General features: G+C 45.7%; 2 protein-coding genes across 8 annotated transcripts; both read right to left on the bottom strand.

Annotated features, from left to right (window-relative positions):
• Nucleotides 1-384: 384 nt before the first annotated feature.
• Nucleotides 385-4,539, bottom strand: SUOX (sulfite oxidase). 7 transcript variants are annotated; one of them, XM_024576418.3, is made up of 5 exons: nucleotides 4,405-4,539; nucleotides 3,721-3,944; nucleotides 2,984-3,043; nucleotides 2,558-2,735; nucleotides 385-2,337 (listed from the first exon to the last, which is right to left on the bottom strand). In XM_024576418.3, exons 3-5 carry the CDS (start codon nucleotides 3,031-3,033, stop codon nucleotides 928-930), a joined length of 1,638 nt encoding a protein of 545 aa, XP_024432186.2. In that variant the 5' UTR covers nucleotides 3,034-3,043; nucleotides 3,721-3,944; nucleotides 4,405-4,539; the 3' UTR covers nucleotides 385-927. The 7 variants fall into 7 exon arrangements, with proteins under 7 accessions (XP_024432186.2, XP_024432189.2, XP_024432187.2 ...); XM_024576421.3 differs by having other exon boundaries at nucleotides 2,984-3,080; XM_024576419.3 differs by having other exon boundaries at nucleotides 3,715-3,944.
• A 2,394-nt stretch (nucleotides 4,540-6,933) lies between these two features.
• RAB5B (RAB5B, member RAS oncogene family) lies at nucleotides 6,934-23,752 on the bottom strand. Its single transcript, XM_024576280.3, has 6 exons — nucleotides 23,610-23,752; nucleotides 12,442-12,704; nucleotides 10,885-11,036; nucleotides 10,516-10,638; nucleotides 9,872-9,965; nucleotides 6,934-9,533 (listed from the first exon to the last, which is right to left on the bottom strand). Exons 2-6 carry the CDS (start codon nucleotides 12,602-12,604, stop codon nucleotides 9,418-9,420), a joined length of 648 nt encoding a protein of 215 aa, XP_024432048.1. The 5' UTR covers nucleotides 12,605-12,704; nucleotides 23,610-23,752; the 3' UTR covers nucleotides 6,934-9,417.
• Nucleotides 23,753-24,779: the final 1,027 nt, after the last annotated feature.

The raw sequence follows: 24,779 nt of genomic DNA on the forward strand, positions 1-24,779 counted from the left end.
AAACTGGGCGCACACTGGACACCTCACGTGTCCTGGCACATGTGCTCCTAAGGCCAAATTTTGCCCCTGAACCTCAAGACCATATTGACTTTAACCTCTTAGCTATTTGCCTTTGCTGTCAAGTGCGCGTTAGGCACTGTGAGGAGGAGGGGTTTAAAGTGGCAAATATTTTTTACTCTCTCGGGGGGATATCTTGAGGTCAGTCACCTAAGCAGTAGATATTGACAAACCTCTGAGAAGGAAGCCCCACTTCTTGACTTCCCTGCACCTGTTTCCTTTCTCCCTTTCCTCCAGCTTTTATTTTGGATTATCTTTCTCACTACACACCCCAGTACCAGTGCACCTCCCTCCGGCAACATGCTCACTGAGGCTCAAGAGGTCCCAAAAATCACCATCTTTTTTTAGTGTTGTAGTCTTAAACAGATGCTTTATTGAAATATTTAGAAATGTGTAATTATAAAGGGAGAGGGTTGCACTGCTCATACCCCCAGCAACCCAGAGAGGCAATCGAAAGTCACATAGCTACTTTCCTTACATATATCCACATTCTCTGAAGAATCCAAGAAGAAAAGCAAAATAAGGCCTCAGTGGTGATACACATTAGAAGTGGAGGTGGAGGAGGAAGAGAAAATAACGCTTGTTTCCGGAAATACTTTTCCCACTTCCAGCCCCTTCCTCTGATGGCTCTCACCTCCTGGCACAGGGTCAGTGGCCAGAAACATGTAGCAGTATCAAAGAATGGTTTTGCCTGGATGGAAATGTGCACTGTGTACCTACGTGTGGCTGAGGAAAGCATAGTACAAGATTCTGATCCAAGGAGCGGACAGATGGAGGGAAAGGCTTTTCTGTGGAAAGGAAGCTAAAGGATGGGTGTGGAAAGGCATTGAGAAGGTGGTTTTGAGGAGTAGATGGTTCCATTTCACCTTCTCATGGGGCGACATGGACGTGGACACGGTGCCAGGCATTACTGAGCACGCCTCGCAGGTTCCAGATTGGGGCCACGGTGTCTGGCTGCACATTGTAGCTGTCATCTACAGCCTTACAAACAATGTTCAATTCCTTTTTCCCAGGTGGCACAGTGGCTTGAAGCTGCCATAGCCGCCAGGCCCAGGCCTTTTGGGGGCACTGTTTCTCCCCATCCAGCTCAGCCACCTGCCAGGTTAGGCCCCCATCCAGAGACACATCTACCCTGACCACAGCCCTTCCACCACCACTCCATGCATAGCCTTTGACAGTCACCTCTCCTGACTCTACCACCTCCCCATCCTTGGGTTCTGTGATGGCTGACTGGACAGGAAGTTCCTGAATAGATGGAGCTGAGTCAAAATCTACAGAGTCCCAGTCCACAGATGGAGAGAAGCCTTTGTAATCTCGCCGCTGCCAGTGGCTGTAACTTTCCTCTGGTTCCACACTCACTTTGCCCAGCCATTTGACGTGGCGGGCACCCACCACACCAGGAACCACCACCCGCACAGGAAAGCCATGGTCACGAGGCAGAGGCTCCCCATTCATCTCATATGCCAACAGGACCTCAGCTTCAGGGTCCATGGCTCGAGCCAGAGGGATGGATGCTCCATAGGCAGTTCCTGTGGGGTCTGAGTCCAGTCCCTCAAAGCAGACATGGGCCTCGGTATCACGGAGTTTGTGACCAGCCTTGGCTAACACATCACATAGTCGTGCCCCAGCCCAGCGTGCAGTGCTAATGGCTCCTGTACTCCACTCCAGACCTTTTACTTCTTTTATCTGATTCATCTCAGAGCGCCGGTTACCAGCACACTGTAGAGTGGCTGTGATCTCGTGCTTGGGGAACTGGTGCAAGTCATCCAGGGATAGGGACAATGACTGACCCCCAGGTGGTCCCACAATATGCAGGCGATAGGTGACTGGGTCCAGGTTAGGTACAGGCAGATGGTTTCGGGTGAAGAAGATAGGGTTGGGTGTGATGTAGTTTTCCGTTAGCAGCTCAGGGGGGGGCTCTGCATTAAAGGGGCGCTGGCTGTTGACCTTCAGAGCTGGGTGACGTATAGGATCATCAGCGTAAGGGTCAGAGGTCTTCAAGGTGGACGGCGCCTTGTCTTCAGGGCTCAGCTCCCCAATCTTGTACTGAGCTAGTATCTCACGTACGTGGGACTGGTTGTGAATAGCATAGAGGGCCCAGAAGGGCTCTAGAGGACCCCCGGCTGCCAGCATCAGCTTTGATGGCCCCCCCGGGTGTAGGTCCACAAATTCTGTGACATCAAAAACCTCAGATCCCAGAGTCACCCAGATCCTAGTCTCAGGGCTGCTGTGGGATTTTACTTCCTCCCTTGTGTATATGCGTGGTGAGTCCTGAGCAGCCTGCAGGCAGGGCAGGGGTGAGGCAAAAGGGAACAGAATATTAAGAAGAAATCACTGCAGCTTACCCTGAACGAATGCACAAAGTCATGGCCACTGGGAAATGGCGGTAGCAGATTTCATCTCCACTGTGCATGAAGACAGTGGTGACAGCCTGGCTTGCCTGGGATGCTCACTAGGATCTCTTTGTTCTGACAGTGAAGTCCCTTCCTTTCCCACTTACCCTGCAACGGTGGTCATGATAGGCCAACACTGCCCCGAGGCCTAGCATGGTCCCAATGACTCTCCATCCCATGGTGCTGGAGTTATCTCTAGAGAAGGCAAGGCTGGGGCACTGGGGCTGAAATGAATCATTTGTAGAGCAGGCCTGAATGCAGAGCCTTGAGTGGGTACACCTGAGTCTGGAAGAGAAAGTGGTCTTTTTAGTAGCACACATCTGAGCAGTGAAGGCCTGGGTTTACCTCTCCCTGCTTGGCCATTGGTTCATTCAGTTGGAACTTAGTTTCTCCAGGGATGGGTGGGACAAGTGGGATCTAGCTTGTTCTTTCCTTCTTGGACAACATGTCAACTATCTTACCTGGCAGATAAGATATTATAAAGATACTGAGAGGGGAGATAGGGGCTACAAGACTAGAATGGGGTGGCTTACCTGCAGGCCTGTCTGAGGCCCAGGACCACAGCTCTGTGCAGCAGCAGCATTGTGGCAGACCTGTAGGATGAAGATTCTGGGATCGAGATAGGAATTCCTGGGAGGGGATGATATTAGGGCAGTGTGATGGATAGGTGGGTGGGGGGAAGACACAGAAGAGGTCAAATGGAGATTTTCTGTGGTAATGAGGCCAAAGGGTAGGAATGGGAGTCCAAATGAGCCCTTAGAGAAAAACTGGAACACTTTAGAGACAGACTATACTGACAAGATGAAAAGGAATGAGGGTGGGGAGAGTCAGGGGAGAAATAGGAGTCTTCTCGAATCACCCATCTCCCATCCTCCACTCTACTTTTGGGTCTAAAATGGCAGAGTTTCTTTCTGAAGTCAGGAGAAGACAACGGAAGGGCAGACTGACTTTTAAACAGGGACAAAAGGTGAAAAAGGTGGTGGCAGCCTAAAGGGGTGAAGGAGCTCAGATTTTGGAGTCAAACTGCTTTGGGTTTGTGAAACTGGCCCTGCTATTAGTCAGCCCTGTTCTCTGGGCAACATAACGAGGCCGCTCTAAATTTGCCTCCTCCTCATCTATGAAATGAGATCTACCTAGCACAGCACTGTGACCAGGAAACTGGCACTAACATTATCTTTGAAGCAGTGTGCTCCTCTCTCCACCCACCATAAAAAAAAACAACAAAAAACCCCAAAAAACCTGGACCCCAAGCCCAGGTACCCACCTCTACCTTGTCTATGCCATCCAGGGAGCTCAGCAAATTGAGGAGTTAATGGCCAGGCTGTCAGGGGATGGGTTAGAGAAGGAAGAAGGTGATTTTTCTGCTCTCTGCCCTGCAGTAGTTTCTTCTTCACAGCACGGAGTAGATCACTGACCCAAGGAGGCCCAACTGGGTAGGGGTGAGAAGAGTCCCAATTGCCGGTGAGATGAGAAAGAGCGGAGCAGGCAGAGAAACTGCGAGGGAAAAAGGAGTAGGAGCAGAGTCTGCATTTTACTCCTGGGCTATGGACCTCTCTCCCTCCCACCTTCCCTCAATACCAGCAGCCCACTTGAACCAGACTGGAGCGGTGCAGGTAGGGCTAACCTGCAGGTGAACTCAGTTCGATGTTCCAGGTTTTGGAAGAGGTAGCTGTATAAAAGATGCCACTCCTCAGGGGCACTTTAGGTAGAAGGATATGTCCAGCACCGGGGCACAAGCACGTGGTCTCATGCCACTACCCAGAGCTGGCACAAGTTTCTTGTAGCAACACCCTGTGCCCCACAAGGAGTACCCAGACAGCCGGAGTGGAGGCGGGTACTGGCAGTTTTGTTGTCCTTGGGGTTTGAAGAATCCTTGGGTGCCAAGGGCCCCGCCGTCACCTGGGTCACCAGCCCTTCCCCCTCTTTTTCCCTCTCCCGGCCCCAACCCTCTTACCCTGTTAGAGGTACGCCAGAAGGACTGGTCCACTGCAAGACTGCTGGCAAAGGGGCGGGGCCAGCGCTTTGATGTGACGTTGGGATTAAAGGATAATCCTGTTCCTCTGCTTGCCCCCAGCCATTGGCGGGCCACGGACCTCTCCCAGCTGCTGTGCCCGCCTCCTGGAGGCCGCAGCAGGCGGGGCTCCTCCAGGGTTTAAAGCTAGAGCAGGTTTTTTTGTCTTGTTTTTTACCCCCGCTGGGCAAGGAATGGCACCCTCACCGTTGTTGGAACCCAAGCAGTGGAAAGTAACGAGGACTCCAAAGATTGGGTTTAAAAGGTGGGAGACTTTGAAACAACCCCGCCCCACGCCGCCCCTACAGCAGAGGCTCAAGGTTCCTTCACTGGAGGAGGCCTTGGGATCCAGCCCGCCTTCTTTAGGTGGTGAGGCTCCCCCTACCCTGCTTTTGACAAACTTCTATGTTGCAGCTACAACAGCTGTTTGTCTTTTAGAGACAAGGCCAAGTGATCAGTTCTCTTACTGACAAGAATGAGAGCAGAAACACAAAGCCTAAATAAATAGTGGTTCAAAGACTTGGAGATTCCCTGGACTGGTCGAATTTCCCCCCAAATCATGGAACCAGCAACACTGAACAGCCATCTTTTTTATTTCGATTAGTAAGCCAATGTTTAAACATTTACTTTTATTTATTTTTTAGAAGGGAAGGGAAGGAGAAAGAGAGGGAAACATCCATGTGCAAGAGAAACATCAGCTGGTTGCCTCTCACTTGCCCCTAACTGGAGACCTGGCCCGCAACCCAGGCACCTGCTCTGCCCGTGAATCGAACTAGCAACCTTTCAGTACGCAGGCTGTCACTCAGTCCACTAAGCCACAGCAGCCACAGCTAAGTACTTAGGTCAGTTTTTTTAAATCGCTTAACAAGAGCAACGACATAACACCCCAAGCTGGGAAGAGTATAATCGCTCATAGTCTCAGAGCAAAGGGCACTAACAGAAATCATTTGCTATTACCCTTTTAGCATTTGGTGCAGGACTTATCTGGCGGACTCTGAACCTGGGGCAAACGTATCTACACTGCCCTCTAGGGAACAGAAGGTTGAACTACAACCTGACTTTAAGGTTTTTATCTTTAATTTTTGAAGATCATTTTCCCCTCCCCTGATCCGCTCTCCTGAACTAGAGATTTTACCAGGAACCAAGGAGTTGTAGGCATCACGGGAGAGTAAGAAATATACAGAAAGGGGAAATGACACTGTATAGGTGATTTTGGCTCTCAAATTTTTAGAAATAGATTTCCAACCCAACTACGTACAATTAAATCACTAGAGAGGCCTGGTGCAAGACCTATCTTACCAGTTTTAAAAAACAGGCTCACCCCAAGGATACAAAGTCAGTTAGGGACCATCTAAAGCCACCGGGATGGATAATATTTCTCCCTAAAAAGTTATCGTTTCTTTGTGTGTGCCACACATGCTGCACATACCTGTCCTTTAAACCTCAACTTCATTTTACAGAGAGCAGCTAAGTAACTGATCGAGGACTTAACTGGTGAGTTGGCAGAGACAGGATTGGAATGCTGGATCTGTTAGGCACCAGTTCTCTTTCCTGTCTTTCTGATTCTTTGGAATTCGAAACTCCTCCTGCAACCATACCTAATCTGTTCTGTGTATCATTCTCCCCCACCCAAGTCCACTGAGACTGTGATAGACTAAAGGGCTTCACATTCAGTAGGAAACGACAGATTCAGGAGAAATTTTCCTGTGGGGAGGTAAAGCCACATGATCGTCAGAAATGCTAGTGCAGTGACTTTTTAAGAAACCTTTAGGTCATGGTCCCCTCTGAGATATTAATAAGGTAAAGGACCCTCTCCTTACAGAAATGCACATAAATTTTTGCATAATACTTCAAAGGAGTCACAAATTCCACCTCTCCCCCATTTCATCAACTGTTTGCCCAAAGATCAACAGATGCCCCCCCGCCCCATATATATATACTCTTAACTGTAAGAGGACCTGAAAAAATGAGCTATGGTCAGATCTGATGAGCTGATTTAGTGATCTGGAAATAGGAGTGATTAAACAGTAATGAAGAGGCTAATTTTCCAAATTGGGTTATTTCACTATTCAAGAAAAGATTAAAGGTAATTAGGATGCACCAAGATGCAGGCACCTGACTGGTGTGGCTCCCTTGGTTCGAGCATCATCCCATGAACCAAAAGGTTGTGGGTTCAATCCCTGGGCAGAGCACATACGGAGGTTCTGTGTTTGATCCCCGGTTGGGGCACTTATGGAGGCAACCAATCGATGTCTCTCTCTTTCCCCCTTTCCCTTCCTCTCCCACCACCAAAAAAAAGAAAGCAATGAAAAAATGTCCTCAGGTGAGGATTTAAAAAAAAAAAATCAACAACAACAAAAACTGGTGCAGAGGAGGGTGTGTTTTTGATTCAATAAAACACTGGGTGCCCTTGCTTCCAAATTTCTAGTATCAAAGTAAAAAAAAAAAAAAAGAAGAAGCAACACTCCAATACACTTTTCTTTTTTTTTTTTTCCTTTTTTTACTTACATTAAATACATCGGTAAATCAGCAGTCGCATTCTGTTACCACGATTGTTATATTGGAAGAGGAAGAAGGGGGGGGAGGCAAATGCTTTCTCAGAAGAAAATAAGGGGCCCCCAAAAAAAACTGATCAAAAGAGAAAAATGAAGAGCTTGGAAATAAAAACAAAGATCCCCAAGCCCAACAGAGCTCAAAGGAAAGCAGAGAGCTGGTAGGAAGTAGAAGGAAGGCAGCAGATAGGCCCAGAAGCTAAGGCCAATCCTAAAGGGGGGTGGAAAGGGGAGAAGCCTGGATAAATGGTTTCCCAGACCCAAGGCAATGAAACATTCTCACTCCTGCTCCATGGGGAAAGCTGCACAGAGAACTTCATTTCTAAGAGACTTAGGAGAACCATCCTAGTTCTTCCACTTATAAGGATATACTGGGTGCTCTTGGGGGCTGAGTGGGGTGCTGGGAAAGGAGAGCAAAAATGTATGTATGTTTCAGGGCCACAGGAAATAAGGCTGCCCCTGGAAAAGGAAGGGAATTGAGACCTAAGGGGAAGAACTTAAGCTGGGTCCTTCAGAATCTCAGCCTCATGGATTTCTCAGCTGCTCTGGGACAGAAGGAAGTCTGCAAGCCAAAAGGGCAGAATGGTTCCAATCCTAGGTCACTGAGGCCCTCACTGAGGCCTTTCCTATATTACTTCCCCCAATTTTCACAAACTTCTAGGCTGGAACAAGGAGTTTAGAATTCTCTCCTGCCTTGATGGCTTCCCAAAGACGTCCTAAAATACCTGATGAGGGATGTAAAGAGAGGCTAGAGATTTAGAAAAGACCAACATCTTCTGGTGATGTGAGGGGACTTTCAGTGCCAGTCCTTCTCCACAGGGACAGGTGTTATAAGGGGGCCACCAGTAGGCCTGTGGTACTAGTCCCTAGTGGTATTTGGATTAAACCACTGGTTGCGTGGGGGATGAGTATGGGGATAAGCACAGAAGGACTAAACTGAAGATACTAACAAAGGAGAAAAGAAGTAAGGCCTGATTTTTTTGGGGGGGTGGTGGTGGAGAACAAACTGTACAGTGGGAATAAAGATCATACCTATTTACAGTTAAGTAGAAAACACATGGTAACGGGTGGATCAAATGGAACATGAACCCTGGGAAAGGAGAGAAAACTCCTCCCTCTTGCCTTACTCCTCTTCACCCCCTTCCATGGCCTGTGCTATCCTGAGACCGCTCTCCAGTTGCTTCAGTTAATTCCCTAGGAAAGGCAAACCTACACCCAAGAGCTAGGCTGGCACGGATATAGGTTAAGAATCAGAGTTGGAGGAAGCTTGCGGTGGAGATTAGGCTTGAGTAGCTGCCACTGATACTGTTCTCTACAGTCCCTCCCCAAACCTCATATACATCTTGGATTACATTTAATTAAAAAAGTGAGAGGGCAGGTGAATCAATTAAAACCCCCATAAAGAAGTATCCCAACTGAACTACCATCAATTAAAGTGCAAACTGCAGGGGGATATAGTGGCTGGGCTTGAGGCCATCTAAAGGCCAGAGAGAGAAAAAATGCGTATGCATAAATTAGAGGATGGATATCAGAAACTGGTCCCTCCTCCAATTAGATCACAGCAGAGCCAAAGATGCAGGCAACCAGTGAAGATTCTTTGGAGGACTCCGGGGTCCAGTGTCTCCCCCAGTACGGAGGAGAAGCTACCTAACAGACTGAGTTAGGGGAAACTAGGCCTTGGAAGAGTTCAAGAGCCACAGATGACACTGCATCTCCACCTCCTCCTCCACCTCTGCCCAGTTAGCTAACAACACTACTCTCACCTGGTGCCTGCGTGCTTGCCTTCCCATTCTCACTCTACCTTGAAACACCTTCCACAAGGCTGACTCATGGATACTGCAGTGTTTTCAAATGAGAAACTCCAACCAAAAAAAAAAAACCAAAAAAGGAAACTTCCTTACTCCCTTCTGCTCTGAGCCTTACTCTCCCCCAGGGCCCTTAATGTGACTGAACTGGAAACCTCCTTCCTCAGTTCTTGGGTTCACCACCTTCTCCATCCTGGGGAGAGGAGGAAAAGGGGATCAAGAACAGGAGTTGACCAAAAGCAGAAGGGGCAGGAGACAAAAAAATGTTTTCTGAAAAAATGGGGAGGAAGAGGAAAGGTAAGTAGGTCACACTGTCTTGCACCTATAATACAAAGTGAAGAAAGTTTGTTTTGGAAGGTAAGTCCTGGGAGACCTGACCCCCAAATCCCAGAGTAGGGGTTGGAGGTCAGTGGCAACAGCTGCCTGGTGTTGGTTGCTGAAGCGTTAAAAAGTGCCATGACAGAGCTGTCAGGAGGCAGCCCTTGGGAGCCAGGGCTCAGTGTGCTGTTACCGTAGGGGCTGTGTGCTGAGGGGTGGGAATGGAGGTTATTTTTTAGCTCTCGTGCTAGCTCCATACTTTTTTGCTGCTAGCTGCCCCCTCAGTTGCTACAACACTGGCTCTTGTTCTGCTGGGATTGCTCGTGGAGATCCACACCTCGGCTTCGGCCCGCTGCACCCCCCAGATTCTGGGGTTCACTCTTTGGCAACTTCTTAGCTAGAGACAAAAAAGAGAAAGGCACAAAGTATGGTAGATTTTAATTCATCCCCCCCAAAAGACTATTGGGTGGGGGAGAAGTAATGGGAAGAGGGGAAATGAGACACTGAAAAAATGCTCTGAAGAGGGGAGGCCTTACCGTTTATAAACTACGTTAAACGCAAGGGTGCTCAAGCTGCGGCTAAAGGATGGAGGTCATAATGGAAAGTGAAGGTATTTGCACACCCGAAGTATTCACAAGAGGAGACACTTCCATTTATCCTTATGACTTGGGTTAGTGATCTCGCCCAGAGGTAAGGGGGAAAAGACAGGAAGACCTCAGGCTGCTCTGACCTTACCTATTGCCAGGAAGAGATCATTGACGTTCATAGCTGTCTTGGCTGAGGTCTCCATAAACAATAAGCTGTTGTCATCTGCATATGCTTGGGCCTCCTGCAAGGGGTAGGGTATAGTGGTGTTCAGAATGCAGGTTAGGAACCAGCATGGCCCTTCTACTCCCATGTAGCACCACAGCAAGGCAATGTTCTAGGTTCCCTCACCTTAACTGCACTTCTGAGCCAGGTGGCCCTGGACCCATATTTTGGGGACAACTCCCTCAAGGATAACCCAGGGTCTAGAAGACTTTATGCAATAATCAGATATCAGCAATCTTAATTACGGGAGATAAGGTAAATTGGTTGGAGGCTTTTGGGTTCTGGCCCTTACCTCAAATCCAATTGCTCTCTCCTTCCTGTTTTCACACTGGTACCCACACAGCTGGTACTCCCTACCCACCCCTCTGCTCTGGAATTTTCTTCTGACTCCTCTAAAATCTCCTGGCTGTCATTAGAGTCACAGTGTTGCTGTTTTTAACATGGTATAGAACAGGGAAATGAAATGATAAATATCCTCAGATGAAGTTTCCAGAGAGGGCACGTTTGGACAAAAAAGGTCCCAAGCATGGAGGGAGTGCATTAGAAAGGGACTCTATGAGCCATCTTACTTCATACTCCACCATGCGCTTGTTGGCCAGGTCAGCTTTGTTCCCCGCCAGGGCTATAACAATGCTAGGACTGGCCTGCCGCTGTAGTTCCTTTACCCATGTCTTCGCTCGGGCGAAGGTTTCCTAGGAAAACATGAGGAAGAAAATGGGTGGGCTAGAATGACTGCCAATCCAGGCCCACCACCTTTAAAATCCACTCTCAAAACTCACCTGTTCTAGGTGGCCTTCCCTCACTGAAACCAATCGTCTCTGATAACTTATTACCTGTCTTCTCAGCACTTGGAAGCATAATTTTGTATTTTGAGAACTTGTTTTCTCTCCCCCACCTAATTGCTATAAATAAAAGGATAATCTTCTCAGCCCACTTACCTGATTAGTAATGTCATAAACCACAATTGCAGCTTGGGCACCTCTGTAGTACATGGGGGCCAAGCTATGGTATCGCTCCTGCCCTGCTGTGTCCCAGATCTCAAACTTGACTGTTGTGTCATCTAGGCAAACAGACTGGGTGAGGAAGGCCGCTATGGATGAGAGAATAGAGAAGCAGTTTTGAGAGGATGAATGGGAACATCCCACACCCCTTCAAAATATCTTCACTCTCAGTCTAAGGCCAGTCATGACCTGGGCCGTTCAGTTACAGGAAAAGGTTTAGTGTTTTCCTTTTTACATATAGGTCCTGGAACCAGGATTAAGACTGCTCTTGGCTAAGTCTTTCCAACCAGAAGTTTCTCTAGCTAACGAATGGGCACATATCCTTTATGCCCTTCATAGTTTTACAAACTATGAAGGGCAGAAAGAACTGGCACTTATACCAGAGTCATTTCTCTTCTAACCAAAATAGAAGAAATAATGACAGAGACAATAAGCTTCAGATAAAACTCACATCAAGAACTTCATAAGATTTTAAAGCTTGATGGGAGGTCCCACCATTATCCATGTTATTTGGCTGTTACTTTTTCATATAATCTGCTGCTGGCCCAAGAATACCACATTTCCAAGGTGACTAGTACAAGCGGGGAAGTAGCAAAATGGGAGTTCTCATAAAAGATCCTTTTTTAAAAAAAGAATTTATTTATTTATTTTTAGAGAGAGAGGAAGGGAGGGAGAAATTGGGGTAGAGAAACATCGATTGGTTGCCTCTTGCACGTCCCTAACTGGGGACCCAGCACACAACCCAGGCCTGTGCCCTAACTGGGAATGGAACCGGTGACTTTCAGTTCACAGGCTGGTGCTCAATCCACTGACCCACACCAGCCAGGGCACAAAAGATCCTTTTGAATTAGCACCATATTTGGGGGGTAATGGCAGGGAGAAGGTAGCAAAGGTGGGAAAGGCAGATGATCTTTATCTTTTGTATTTAGTTCCAACCTCTATTTTACCAGATATGTGCAGCAGAATGCACATACATACATGCCTGCACCTTTGCTGCCTCCAATCCTAAGGAGCACACCTAGGGCAGGGCCCAAGCATGCATAGGATGAAATGCTCCCCTGGTGATTCTGATGTGCGTCTCTGATTATGAATCACTGCTCCAAACCAACCCTGCTCGAGATAACAACTGAATCTCACTGGGATTAAGATGAAAGTAGGAGGAGGAAGACACAAAAAATTAGTGATTTTATTGGTGCACAAAGATCAGCCCTAAATACTTCCTTCTAGGAAACAAGTGGATGAATATATACCTGCTTTTTTGCATTATGGCAATTTTTTCCTGTTTGATTTCTTTTTTGGCGGGGAGGGGAGAAGAAAGAGTTTTATTCAAATGCCAGCTACCTGAAAAGATGGGTGTCTCTGGTCCCTTTTTCCTGTTTTATAAAGGATTTCCATTCCAGGGAGCTAACAGGTGCAGCTTCACAGTCAGGTCCCTAGGTCTCTCTTCAAAAACCTTACTTAGCACCGAATCTCTTCCCTCCCTGAGATACTCACCTCCAATGGTGCTCTCCTGGTACTCATGGAACTGCCCTTTGACAAAACGTAATACCAGGCTAGACTTCCCCACTGCAGATTCACCCAGCAGGACCAATTTGAACTGGCATATTTTGCTGGCCTGGGGCTGCCCATTGGGCCTGGCTGTGCTTCTGCTAGTCATGGCTAGATTTTCAGAGTGGGAAAGGATGTAGGGAGGGGGATGCCACAAAGCGGCAAAGGGGGGAGGGGGGAGGGGAGGGGACGTCCAGGCTTCAACAGTCCTACAAGACAAAAAAAGTGGGTAAAATTAAACACAGGGCCATTACGACCACAATCACTTTTTGGATAAAGGCTAGAATCACTTCATTTCTTTGCTCCTATGATCTTATAATCACCCACCATTAAAATGTTATGCCAGTGAGTGTAACCAGGCAGCTGACACTCAGTGGGAAGAGTAGGGAACAATAAAATAAGTGCATCCAAAGTAGAGTTGGCCCTACCACATAATCTCCAACTGCCAAGGGAGACTGAAAACTGTGCGAGAAGTCCTTCATCCTTCCATTAACTTCCCACCATATCTTCAAAGCCTGAAACCCACAAGTACCCTAGATCCTTAGTATCTCTTTGGTTTTGGGGGTTGTCCTTTTTCTTCTTCCTGCTGCACTTTTTTTTCTAGCTTTCAAAATAAGTGATTCATTCTAGGGTCGTGGGATGTCACCCCTTCTAACATTGGAGGTGCATCTTCTGGTTCTGTATCCTTCATACATGACTAGTCCTTCCTGACATTTCTGAAAAATCTAACCAAGGTCCAACTGCCAGGAAAATCTATCCTTTCTCAATTCTGGTCAAAGGTAAGCAGAGAAATACAATCAACAGACTGCATTTGGTGTCCACTCTTCCATTTTGCTTCTGCCACCTTTCTATGACTGAAACAGTCTTGATCTCAAGTCTAAACGTCAGTAGGTTTGACCTGCTCTCAACTTGCAGCTGTCTTCCTGGAGGGATTAGATTACCCTCCATACTAGACTGGCCCAACAGCTGTAGCCCTTCAAATTAGAGGCAGAGAAAGAAGGTGTACCTTCTAAACACATGCAGGAATCTGCAGGGGATGGTGCCGGAGGAGGTGGAGAGAAAGAAGAGAGAAGCTGAGACTTTGGAAGCCTAATCATCCAAACCTGAGTATTTCATCACCCTGACCCTGAGGGAAAAGGAACCACGACATTCAAAGAAGAGTTAGTATGATCAGAGAATGCAAAACCTCTCTAAACCCTAGGCATTGCTTGGGTTGTACTTTGCTTGTTCAAATTAATCTTTTCCCTTCTCCAAGGCTGACTAGTGACTCCGCAAACATCATACTCTGGCACACGTGGGGAAACATTATTTTGTCATAATAGCAAGTTGTTCTGGAGCCCAATCGGGGTTCAACATTTCTGCAATCCCAGTAAAGACGGATGAGACAGTGAAGACAGCAGAGACAGAAACATCATACAGGAGGCAGTGTGGAGGGACAAAGGCCGTGGAATCCAATTCACTGGGTTCATTTTACAGTTCTGCTTCCTAGTTGTGAAACTTTGGGCCAGTTACTAAATCTTATTTATATATTCCCTCCCTCATCTGTAAAATGGATGATAATAGCCTTATGAGGACCTCCTTCGTAAGGTTGTTGTAAGGATTAAATGAAGTAATATATGTATATAAAAAACTTTAAGTATTTGACCTAAAGTGCTCAAAATGACTAAGCTACTAATCATTAACATGACATCAAGAAAAATTTTCTGCCCAAACCTTAACTTTCAGTTTTATAAAATGGAAAAAATATCTACTTCATAGAGTGGCTATGAGGATTAAGTGAAAATTTATTTAGCATAGTGCTAATAAATATGATAGGTATTGCTACTGAGTGGCTCTAATTCACAGAAAAGATCAATTTAATATACCAAAGTATAATTCAGTACTAGTTGTCAATAGATTCCTAAAAAGCAGCCATCATATATAAAAGATAAAAAAAAAGCAAAAGTGTAAAGAGAAAGTTGGCAGAGACGTGAGAACTCAGAGCAGTCCGGAGGCGCACTAGAGTGAGACAGAAGAATGGAACGAAGGACTCATCCTACTGGGCAGTCTACAGTACCCTAGGCCAGAGAGTCCTGAGAATACAGATCCACATGTGCCATTGAGATTCAGTTTTCACTGGTCTATGATGAAATGATAAAAATAAAGACAATATAGCAAGTTGTTTGTAAAGCTAAATTTATTCAACTTAGAGCACAGACAGCAAACACAAAGCCCGCGGGCCAAATCCAGCCCTCCACCTCACTTTATCTGGCCGGACACCGTGTTTCTACCCGGCAGCAGCGCTGAGCTCTCGCTTAACTGTTAAGGAGTTTTTACATTTATACAGTCCTAAAATTACATTTAGCCCCTTGAAGGCAACAGCGAGGCTGATATGGCCCCTAGTGAAAATGAGTTTGACACCCCTGACTTAGAGTATTCTTTATAACAAGATTTCTAATTTCTTTCTTAGAATCAATTTTCTCTCAAATATATATATTGCATGGAAAAACCTCTCAGACCCATTGTGAAGTTAAAAAAAAAAAGTTGTAGACTAGCCCTGGCTGGTGTGGCTCTAGGGATTGAGTGCCAGCTTGCCAAAGGAAAGGTTGCCAGTTCAATTCCCAGTCAGGGCACATGCCTCGGTTGCAGGCCACATCCCTGGCCACGTCTGGTTGGGGGCGTGCAGCCAATGTTTTTATTATACATCAATATTTCTCTTCCTTTCACACTCCCTTTCCCTCTCTCTAAAAAATAAATAAATCTTAAAAAGTTGTAGGCTAAAACACATGTTGGATCCTATTTCTGTAAAAAAGAAAATTTTACACAGAAAAAGGTATGGAAAGACACACACCTATCTGTTAACAATGGTTGCCTCTGAGGAGAGTGGGACTGAGGAAAGTGGCATGTGAAGAATTCAGATTTTTTTTCATTCTACATAATTCTTTTGTAAAAGGAAATATGTCTATTCATATATATATTTTTAAAGATTTTATTTATTTTAGACAGCGGGGAAGGGAAGAAGAAAGAGAGGGAGAGAAACATCAATGTGTGGTTGTCTCTCGAACGTCCCCTACTGGGGACCTGACCTGGCCCGCAACCCAGGCATGTGCCCTGACTGGGAATCAAACTGGCAACCCTTTGGTTTGCAGCCCACCCTCAATCCACTGAGCCACACCAGCCAGGGAGGAAATTTTAAAAATAGTTTTCTAAGCAAGTGGGGTTTTTTTTACATGCTAAAAAAAAATAATGGTGACAGGCTGTAGTAAACTTTCTAAATATAATTACTTGGAAAGATAAAACTCCCAAATTTTAATTTATTGGTCCATGAAATCCAAAATTCTGGGAGCCAGTACTGCAAGATTCAGTATTAATTAGCTTCTTAACAAATATTAAACAGTTCTCAAATGGTGGCTATAAGCCATAGTGACCTTGAAATCACTTGGTGGATCATGATCAGTATATTAAAAAAATAATAAAGTATATTGCACATAGTAAGTGTAAGAATCAGGCTGTGAAAATGTCACTTGCGTATGTACACACACACTAAATTATAATGTAAAATGCTTTTTTAAAAAAAAGTTGTGATAAAAATGTTTTAAAAACAATGCTTTAGAGGCCTGAAATTGAAAGATAGGTTAGTAGGGCATGGGAGGAAGTCTAGTCTCTGGCCAGCCTATAGGCCACAGTTAATTTCACTCCCAGATAAAATTAAGATGAGGGCTGAGCACAGCTTTCCAGGGACGAGAGGATTCTCCAACCCTGCTACTGAAGTTATGGAGTTATTATGCAAACAGGAAGCAAAACTAGAGGCACTCCTGTGTAGTATAAGGGCTTTGTCGTCAAGCAAGCCTGATTTTTATTCCCTGCTTTCCCAGTTACCTCACTGTGATCTTAGGCTACTCATTCCTTTTTGCCTTTCTGAGCCCCAGGTTCCTTATCTAAAGGATGAAACTGGAAGGGTGGCGGGGGGGAGGCAGTGGCAAAGAACAGAATTTGAACTCAATTCCAAAGTTTTAGGTACATTTAAGAAATTTGTTTCTCTTAGGGTTTCTCAGCATCTGTGAGGATGAATTATTTTTAAAAACATTTGTGTGGTTCACATACATTGTTTCATAGGAAAAGAGGATGGGCCACCATAAAACTCTACACTTTAAAACTAAGTGGAACAACAAATTGATCTTTCTTTCTCTATCTCTTCCTCTCTCTCTTAAAAAAATCTATAAAATAAAAAATTTAAAAAATCTGAAAACATGATACAATAGAAAAATAACTACATAAAACAAAAAAGAAGAAAAAAAAGAAATAACTACAGATGATAAACTGATCAAGTGTCATTTAGGTGAGTGACATAATATACACTACACCCTTAAACAACAGGGGCCCTGGCCAAGTAGCTCAGTTGGAGAGAGCATTGTCCTGATAAGCCAGTGTTGCAGGTTTGATCCTCGGTCAGGGCACATACAGGAATCAACCAATGAATGCATAAAAAGGTGCAGCAACAAATCGATGCTCCTCTCTCTAAAGTCAACAAATAAAAATTAAAAAAAACAAAACAGGAAAAGTCACTAAATTCTTCACCTTATTTATTCCTTTACCTTTTTATCTATTTCAAACATACGATCTAAAGGGCGGAACACTAAGCCTTAATGTTATGACTCTACAAAATGAAAATATAAGACTGAATTCTCATGGGCAGACACATCACTTGAAGCCTGGGAAAACAGTAGGGAGTTGGGGAAGTGTGAAGATAGGTAACAGTCACACTCAGGTTGCAAAGCTCTGGTCACTAACCCACACAGACAGTAACTTAAACCAGAGCCCAGACACACAATCAGCAAAATTTCTTGCTACTAAGCAACCTTGGGTTATCAGAGATTGGTAACTACTGGGTTATAAAAGGCTACCTCCCACCCTGGCCAGGTAGCTCAGTTGGTTAGAACGTTGGTCTGATATGCCAAGGTTGCAGGTTCTACCCCCCCATCAGGGCACATACAAGAATCAACCAATAGCTCTAGCTGGCGTGGCTCAGTGGATTGAGTGCCGGCCTGCTAACTGAAAGGTTGCAGGTTCGACTCCCAGTCAGGGCACATGCCTGGGTTGCAGTACGGGCCCCCAGTTGGAGCATGTGTGCATCTGATGTTTTTCTCCCTCCCTTCCTCTCTCTAAAATAAATAAAATCTTTAAAAAAAATCAAACAATGAATGCATAAATAAGTGGAACAGCAAATCAATGTTTCTCTCACTCTCTTTCCTAAAATGAAAAAAAAAGATTATACATATTCATGTGTCACCCTGAATATGTCCTACCTTCCCTGTTCATACTAATTGATGGGCTGCCAATCACTGTGTCTTGATCTTTAATCCCAACATACTTATAAGGGCATAATGCTTTTTATTCAATAGCTAGACTTTCAAAAAAAAAAAAAAAATCAGGGGTACAGAAATGAAATAATACGTGTAAGATTCAATTGACTTCTGCCCTGGCCAGTGTGGCTCAGTGGATTGAGTGCTGGGCTGTGAACCAAAGGGTCGCTGGTTCGATTCCCAATCTGGGCACATGCCTGGATTGCAGGTCAGGTCCCCAGTTGGGAGGTGGGGGGACAAGAGGCAACCACACACTGATGTTTCTCTCCCTCTCTTCCTCTCCCTACCCCTGTCTAAAAATAAATAAATAAAATCTTAAAAAAAAAAAAAAAAGATTCAATTGACTTCTCCACTGTTCTGGAGGTGATATTTTATTCAGAGTTGACAGTGGGCAAATGATCCATTCAAAGGTAATAAACCACAGCCAACCACTCAAGTAGTGTGATGATTATTACCTCCAATCCTGAGGCAAAAAAGAAAGGGGAAGATAAGGAAGTTATTCTTCCTTTCAACCTCTTGCCTTTCAGTTCAGAAGAGAAGAAACCAGATTTAACTTCCCTTAGAAGTGCAACTCCATGCTCTGGCCGGGTGGTTCAGTTAGTTGGAGCATCTTTCCTATGCACCAAAAGGTCTGATCCCTGGTAGGACACATACCTAGGTTGTGGGTTCAATCACCAGTCAGGCATGTATGGGAGGCAACCAGTTGATGTTTCTCTCTCTCTCATATCAATACACATATCCTCAGGTGAGGATTAAAAAAAAAAAGTACAGCTCCACAAGAATGACTATCAAATGCCCATTAACTAGGAAGGACTGAGGCTTGACCATGGCATCAGCCCACTGGGGAGTGGGGAGAGAGGATGAAGGGGTAAGTTCTTTATTAAAAAAAATAATTTATTTATTTTAGAGAGGGGGAGAAAGGGAGAGAGAGTGAAACATCCATGCAAGAGAGAAACATTAATCAGTTGCCTCTTGTACACACCCAGCCGGGGACTGAGCCCAACACCCAGACATGTGCCCTGACTGGGAATCAAACTGGTCACCTTTCCCCTTGTAGGATGACACCCAACCAATTGAGCACACCGGTCAGGACAAAGGGGCACATTCTTTAGGTGGGCAGCTCTATCAGCAGGGAAGGAAAGTACGAATAGGAAGGGTTTCTCAGTCAGCTGAGTCCAGCTAGAGAACAACTCTGTTCCTTTGGCCCCCTTCCACTTGGTAGCTTTGAGTCCCTATGCCTACAACATATGAAGCCTCCAGAAGCCTATCACCTAACAATAGAGACTGAGTTTCAAATACATAGCCACTGGAGTGTAGCCCACTCCCAAATGCCAGCCCTATAAGGTCAGTTTGCCGTATTAAGAGGCAATCTAAAGGTCATCTAATCCTGTCTCTGTATTTTACAGGTGAGGAAACCAAGCACATAAAATAAATCACCTTGCCTGGTATTACCACACAGATAGCTATCAGCTGTCACACAGCTGCTTAGTAGCAAATCTCCTTTCTCTACTATTAAACCATTACACCTCTTAAGGAAGCAATAGATACTGAACTCTGAAGAAGACACTGGACAGGAACAAGAGGTTAGATGGGACAGAGTTTCTGCCTCTATTCAGTTTAGATAAGTACTTCCTTTGGCACTAAAAAGTTAGGAAGACATAAGCCTTCCCTGGGAACTGGGATCCAGTCCCATGTCCTTCTTACAAAAGGACTCACTCACTATTATGCCTCTGTAGACGGTCTTGACCAACCCCTGACAGGACAGTTGAAAGAAGCAATTTAATGGAAAGCAATAGGGAAAGAAGTGGTAACTTTTGCAGAATTCAATGGGCCTTGGGATTAATGGGAGAGATTTACTGAGTAGGGAAGATAGGGCAGAAGCCAGTAAATAACCTTTAACTCGCAAACTTTGTTTAGATCCTCAATTATCAAAATCTTGAATTGAGAGTTCCACTATTTGGCTCAGCTCTTTCATTGTGTTGATCCAATGTTAACCAATGAGTCACTGGCTTAAATGAGAGTCCTTTCACTTCCCCCACTCTCTCTCTCTTATATTTCCCCAAAGAGGCAGAAAGCATACTTATCTCTTATCAGCATGGTAGTGCAAACTCCCTATTATTGACCTAGGAAAGATTGGCATGCCCTTCCACACCTTGTCTGCCTACAAACTCCTAATGCATCTTTTAAGGCCAACCTCAAATGTCACCTTCCCTAAGAAACTGCATAATTACCCTCTCACCCCAGCAGTATTCATTACTGCTTCTCTGGGGTCCCATAGTATTAAGACTGTATTACTATCACAACATTTATTACATCATATGAGTTTTAAACTGTGAGCTTCTCAAAAAGTGGGACTATTTGTTGTCGCCGTGAATCTCCAGAGCAGAGCACAATATCTCATACCTGTAGGTGTTCAGTGAATGCTCCCTAAATTAAGTAAGGCCAGAACAATCCTGCTTCCCTTCTCCATCTACTCTTCCCCTTCTGTGCCATCTGGACAGCCTTCTACTCAGTTCCACTTAGGAATGTTTTGAGTCAGCCTCAGAGAACCAGTTCTCTCCCTGGCCCCTTTGTGATCTCCCCTGGATGGAGGGCCCCCTTGGGACCCAGCCCACAAGGTACTGTTGCAACTCATATGGGCTAACTGCTTTTCCTGTCGCCCGTTACTATGCCTCAAATGGCCTAATCACACCCAGCATGTGGGCCTCCCACCTGGACACTGAAGCAACGGGTGGGTCAATACAAAGTTCCCTGAAGTTACAGTTGATGTTAATGTTCAGTAAACTTTGGGTCATTGTCTCTCTTAATTCTTGAACTACAGAAACACACACATAGAGACACAGACATAGCACCACCGAACTTGAGGACACTCTGAAAAGATACCCACAGTCCCTAAACAGAAGCTACAACCTGCCTCATAAATCTACACAGACTTTGCTCACCTGGGTGGCTCCTTACTCAAGTTTAGTTACTGTTCAGTCAATGACTAAATCTTTCCTAAAACATTCTTGGGAAGTAGGAGAGTATTGTGTAGGGTTTTAAGGTATCCTTTCTCCTGGCGGGCTGTTTCATTTCCTCAAGTTCATTGTCTTACACTTTGGTTACTTTCCAATCTGAAATGCCTGAGGAATAGGAGGTATACACTTGCTTCATCTACCCTCTGCCTCCTCAGAAGTCAAATTCTTACCCATGCACACAAACAAGCTAACTATAGAAGAGCAATCCTTGCTCCTGGGCAAAGTGAGGGTTAGAAGTTACAAAGTATGACTTCAAGTAAGTTTTTGTAACTCAAGGTTGATGTTTAAAATTCTATATTGATAATTCCACTCCTCAACTCCTTATAAAACAAAAACCCTTGGAAAAATTAATACTTTAGGTGACTATTTTACACCTCAATATGCAATTCCAGATCATTTCTTAAAGGCAGGCTTTGATTAAGGGCGATGTAGAAAAGACCAAAAAGTAAAGAAAGGGAAAGGATATCACCAGGATGTAAAAAAAAAGGTAAAGTTTAGAGAGGATTTAAAACACACACACACACACACTCTCTCTCTCCTACAATTCTGTCTAGGACTGGCTTTGCAGGAGAGAAAATAAAAGCTCCTGGGGGGACAACAGCTGAGATTTCTATACAAAGGCTGGGTATATTAAAGGTCTTCTAAAGCCAGTAAGGACAAATTCAATAAGGAGGTCGTATGAAATGTCCCAGCTCTACTGAGGTTTAAAGGACAACCAATTTCACATCCAGCGAAACTTTGGAGCTACTCAGAAAGACAAATAAAAGGGACCCTTCAAAGAACCATCATCTTCCTTTGGGATAATGAAGGGACAGTCATATAATCTAAACACACAGAGACCCTGAACCAGAAGAGGTCTCAAAAACTTCTCATGTTAGCAGAGATGCCAATAGTTCCCCCAAACAATATGATTCTCCGTAATGTTTTTTTCCTGCCCATAAAAGAAAAAAGTTTTGGCCATCTATCTGAGCATTTTCTAGGATACCCAGTGCACAACTGGGGTGTGTGTTAAGAAGGTGAGGGATAACCCAACAAAGTCAGCTCTTTGCTTATCTGAAATTGATAGAAGACAAAATGAACTGTGAAAGCAGGACAAAAAGTAACAGAGTATCATCCCAGAAGGGAAAACTGAAAAGATCGACAGACCAGAGTTTGGTGGGAACATGAAAACAGAATTGCGTTTGGTGGCACATCCCCCAGAGCAAAAAGCAAGATTAGACTGACCTGCTGTCTCTTATCTTTGACCTTTCTGGATGAAATACAATGAGTGAGGTATGTGTGAGAGGATTTAGTTTTTATTCTTCTGCACAGCTTGAATATTTAAACACATGTATGCATTACTTCTGACATTAAGAAGAAATGAAGTTATAAAATATAGTGGTATAAAAGGGAAAAGAAGGAAGTATAATAAGGGAAAACCCAATCTATGGCAGACTAAGGAGGTCAGGAGACCATTAAAAATTATGGAAGGAGGGGACTCCTGTGCCTTAGTAATCCATCTTCCTTTTCCCTACTCACCCCTTTCCCCAACTGCCTTATTGTTTGCTGAAAAAGTAGACCAAGAACTGGTGATGCCAACTTTGTGGAATGGAATTTCTCTTCCCCAAATCCCTTCCTCACTGATATCACTTCATATTTCCAGTCTTGGTTCCACCTAATCATTACCTGTCTGGGAAGTACCCAAGTTAAGTCCTACAAAGTTTCTCCAACTATGGTTGGAAGCTCTCTTCTTGGTGGCTGGGGAATCCCTAAGCCCCTTTCCAGGGCAGATTAGTTCACATTCCCGTCTTCTAGGTTAGAGCTATGGCATCCACTCCAGACCACATTATTAAGTGGGAAAACAAACACCCTCCCCCAAATCCAACTTCTTAGCTCTTGCACAGGACTGCATCCTAAACCAGCTGAGGCTGGTAAGAAGAAACAGACTGCACCCTCCAGATGAAACTCAGGGGTTGAGTTTGGAAAACCCAACAGTCACAGGAAAAAAAAACGAAAAACGTTTGTTTGCACTGGCTACCCTGGAAGTACCAAAAACTTCATGTTACCACATCTCCACACTTAATGGTAACAAAAGAGAGGGGCCTCCCAAACCCAGAGCCTCCAGACCACCCTCTAGCGTTCCCAGAAGCTCCCATAACTGACCCCAGGCCCGGCTTCCATTTACCCAACTACTTTAGCCTTCTAGATTAGGAAAGCTTTCTTCATTTGCCTCATTGAACTCAAACCCTCTCGGCTCAACTCTGGGGCACCCTAGTTATTTTTATAATAGTCACTTTCCCTGAAAAAGAATGTCTCTTACCCAGCAAAGAACTCTTCTGGGCCCTAGCAATGAGACATCTCCAGAGCTCCAGCCCCGCTCATCACCCGGGCCCAGGCGTCGCGGCTGACCCCTCCTCACCTCCCGGCAAATGGGCTTACCTCACCCGCTTCCCCGGCCCTTTCCCCCGGCTCCTCCCTCCCCGCGCCGCTCAATGAGGCCTGCCCCAGCCCTCACACGCGAGACCTGGGCCTCGCGCGCCGGCCCGCAGCCCTGCCGCCGGCAGAACCCGGCCTCACCAACTTCGGGCTCCCAGCCCGCCTGGCCCCCTCCTCAGCGCCCCCATTAGGCCTGTCGGGGACCGGCCCCCTTCTCCCCTCTCTCGTGGACCTCTCTAACCCCATCGCGGAGGCCGAGGCCCGCCTCTGCTCTCAGACCAGCAGCTCTCCTCTCCCGAGCGCCTCCGCCCCTGCCCTCCGGGCTCCATCAGCTCGGTACCTGCGCCTCCGTCTCCCCCGTCGGGCCCAAGCCTGTGTCGAACAGACAAACAGCCGCAGCTCAACCAAACCCTCCTGCCCCTCCTCCTCCTCCTCCTCGCCCTGGGGCGGGGACCCCGGCCAATGGCACAATTACGCCTACCATCAAGGGTGGGCTGTGTGTGCCAGGATCCGCCAATCCTCTGGAGAAAGGCGGGCCTTTTTCGGCGTTGTCACCAACGAGGACGAGCCAGGGACTGGACAGGCGTGTCCCTAGGCCAATACAAAAAAGGAAACCTTGAAGATGGACGAGGTGAGAAGCCATTGACGAGGGAGTTCCCCGAGACAGGGGGCGGTACATTGTTGACAGGCGTACAAGTCAGCCAATAAACTCTTGATACCCTCATGACCCCGCCTTTTGACTCATAAACATATAATCAGGTGAGTGACGGAGGCGGGCCAAAGTGAAAGTTTAACCAGTACTGCGAAAATTTGGGACTTGAATGGCAGGCAAGGCGGGGTTGAAGGAAGCCCTAGGAAGGCTGCTACTGACCTTCGCCCCTCCCCCCGGATTTGGCAGGGGCTGACTCTCGCTCCCCTTCCTCTGAGTGCGATTCGGGGGCCTAAGGGGAAATAACCTTTCTTACGGACCTGAAGCCTGAGAATTTAAGTAGACCTGGCGTCGGGTCTTCCTCCTTTTAGTGAGGCTGCAGAGTACAGGGGATTTTTGGGGGTGGCCCGCAGGCGGTCTATGTTTTTTAATCGGGTGAGGCAATGGCACCTCCAAGAACTGGTAGCTTGGAGTCGCTTTAGCCCCTTCATAATAGTTTTTCATACAGATAATTAACAATATTATGAATCGTACTATAAAGGTGAATAAAGTATCTTTAGGAAACTTAGCTGTTTGTGATAGGCAACAAAAAAGGAAAAATGACGAGCTTGCAGTGTCGAGGCAAATTCCACGGAGCGCCCTTCCAACCACATTGCTGCTTTCAAGCCCTTCCTAAACACTGAAATTCCGGAAATGCCTCCTCAAGTGTATGTTGTTGTGGTACATGTGTGTGCTGTGGGGTAGATGAAGGTTTGTGGGAAAAGTAGGAAACGCAAAGGCTTCAGTTTCTCTAGCTGTAAAAGAGCAAAGTGGGCAATAATTCCCACTTTGCCCACCTTTGGCACTATCCCAATTTCATTA

The sequence above is a fragment of the Desmodus rotundus genome, chromosome 3, assembly GCF_022682495.2.
Source record: "Desmodus rotundus isolate HL8 chromosome 3, HLdesRot8A.1, whole genome shotgun sequence".
In the NCBI taxonomy this organism is placed as follows: Eukaryota; Metazoa; Chordata; class Mammalia; order Chiroptera; family Phyllostomidae; genus Desmodus; species Desmodus rotundus.

What these genes read in the sequence shown, in the direction of transcription:
- SUOX (XM_024576418.3), bottom strand. Translation starts at nt 3,033, where the DNA reads ATGCTGCTGCTGCACAGAGCTGTGGTCCTGGGCCTCAGACAGGCCTGC. An exon ending in GGCCTCAGACAGGCCTGCAG is followed by an intron (nt 2,736 to 2,983) that starts GTAAGCCACCCC and finishes TTTCTCTTCCAG; the next exon opens with ACTCAGGTGTACCCACTCAA. An exon ending in ATCATGACCACCGTTGCAGG is followed by an intron (nt 2,338 to 2,557) that starts GTAAGTGGGAAA and finishes CCCTGCCTGCAG; the next exon opens with GCTGCTCAGGACTCACCACG.
- RAB5B (XM_024576280.3), bottom strand. Translation starts at nt 12,604, where the DNA reads ATGACTAGCAGAAGCACAGCCAGGCCCAATGGGCAGCCCCAGGCCAGC. An exon ending in TTTATGACATTACTAATCAG is followed by an intron (nt 10,639 to 10,884) that starts GTAAGTGGGCTG and finishes ATGTTTTCCTAG; the next exon opens with GAAACCTTCGCCCGAGCGAA. An exon ending in TGATCTCTTCCTGGCAATAG is followed by an intron (nt 9,534 to 9,871) that starts GTAAGGTCAGAG and finishes TTTTGTCTCTAG; the next exon opens with CTAAGAAGTTGCCAAAGAGT.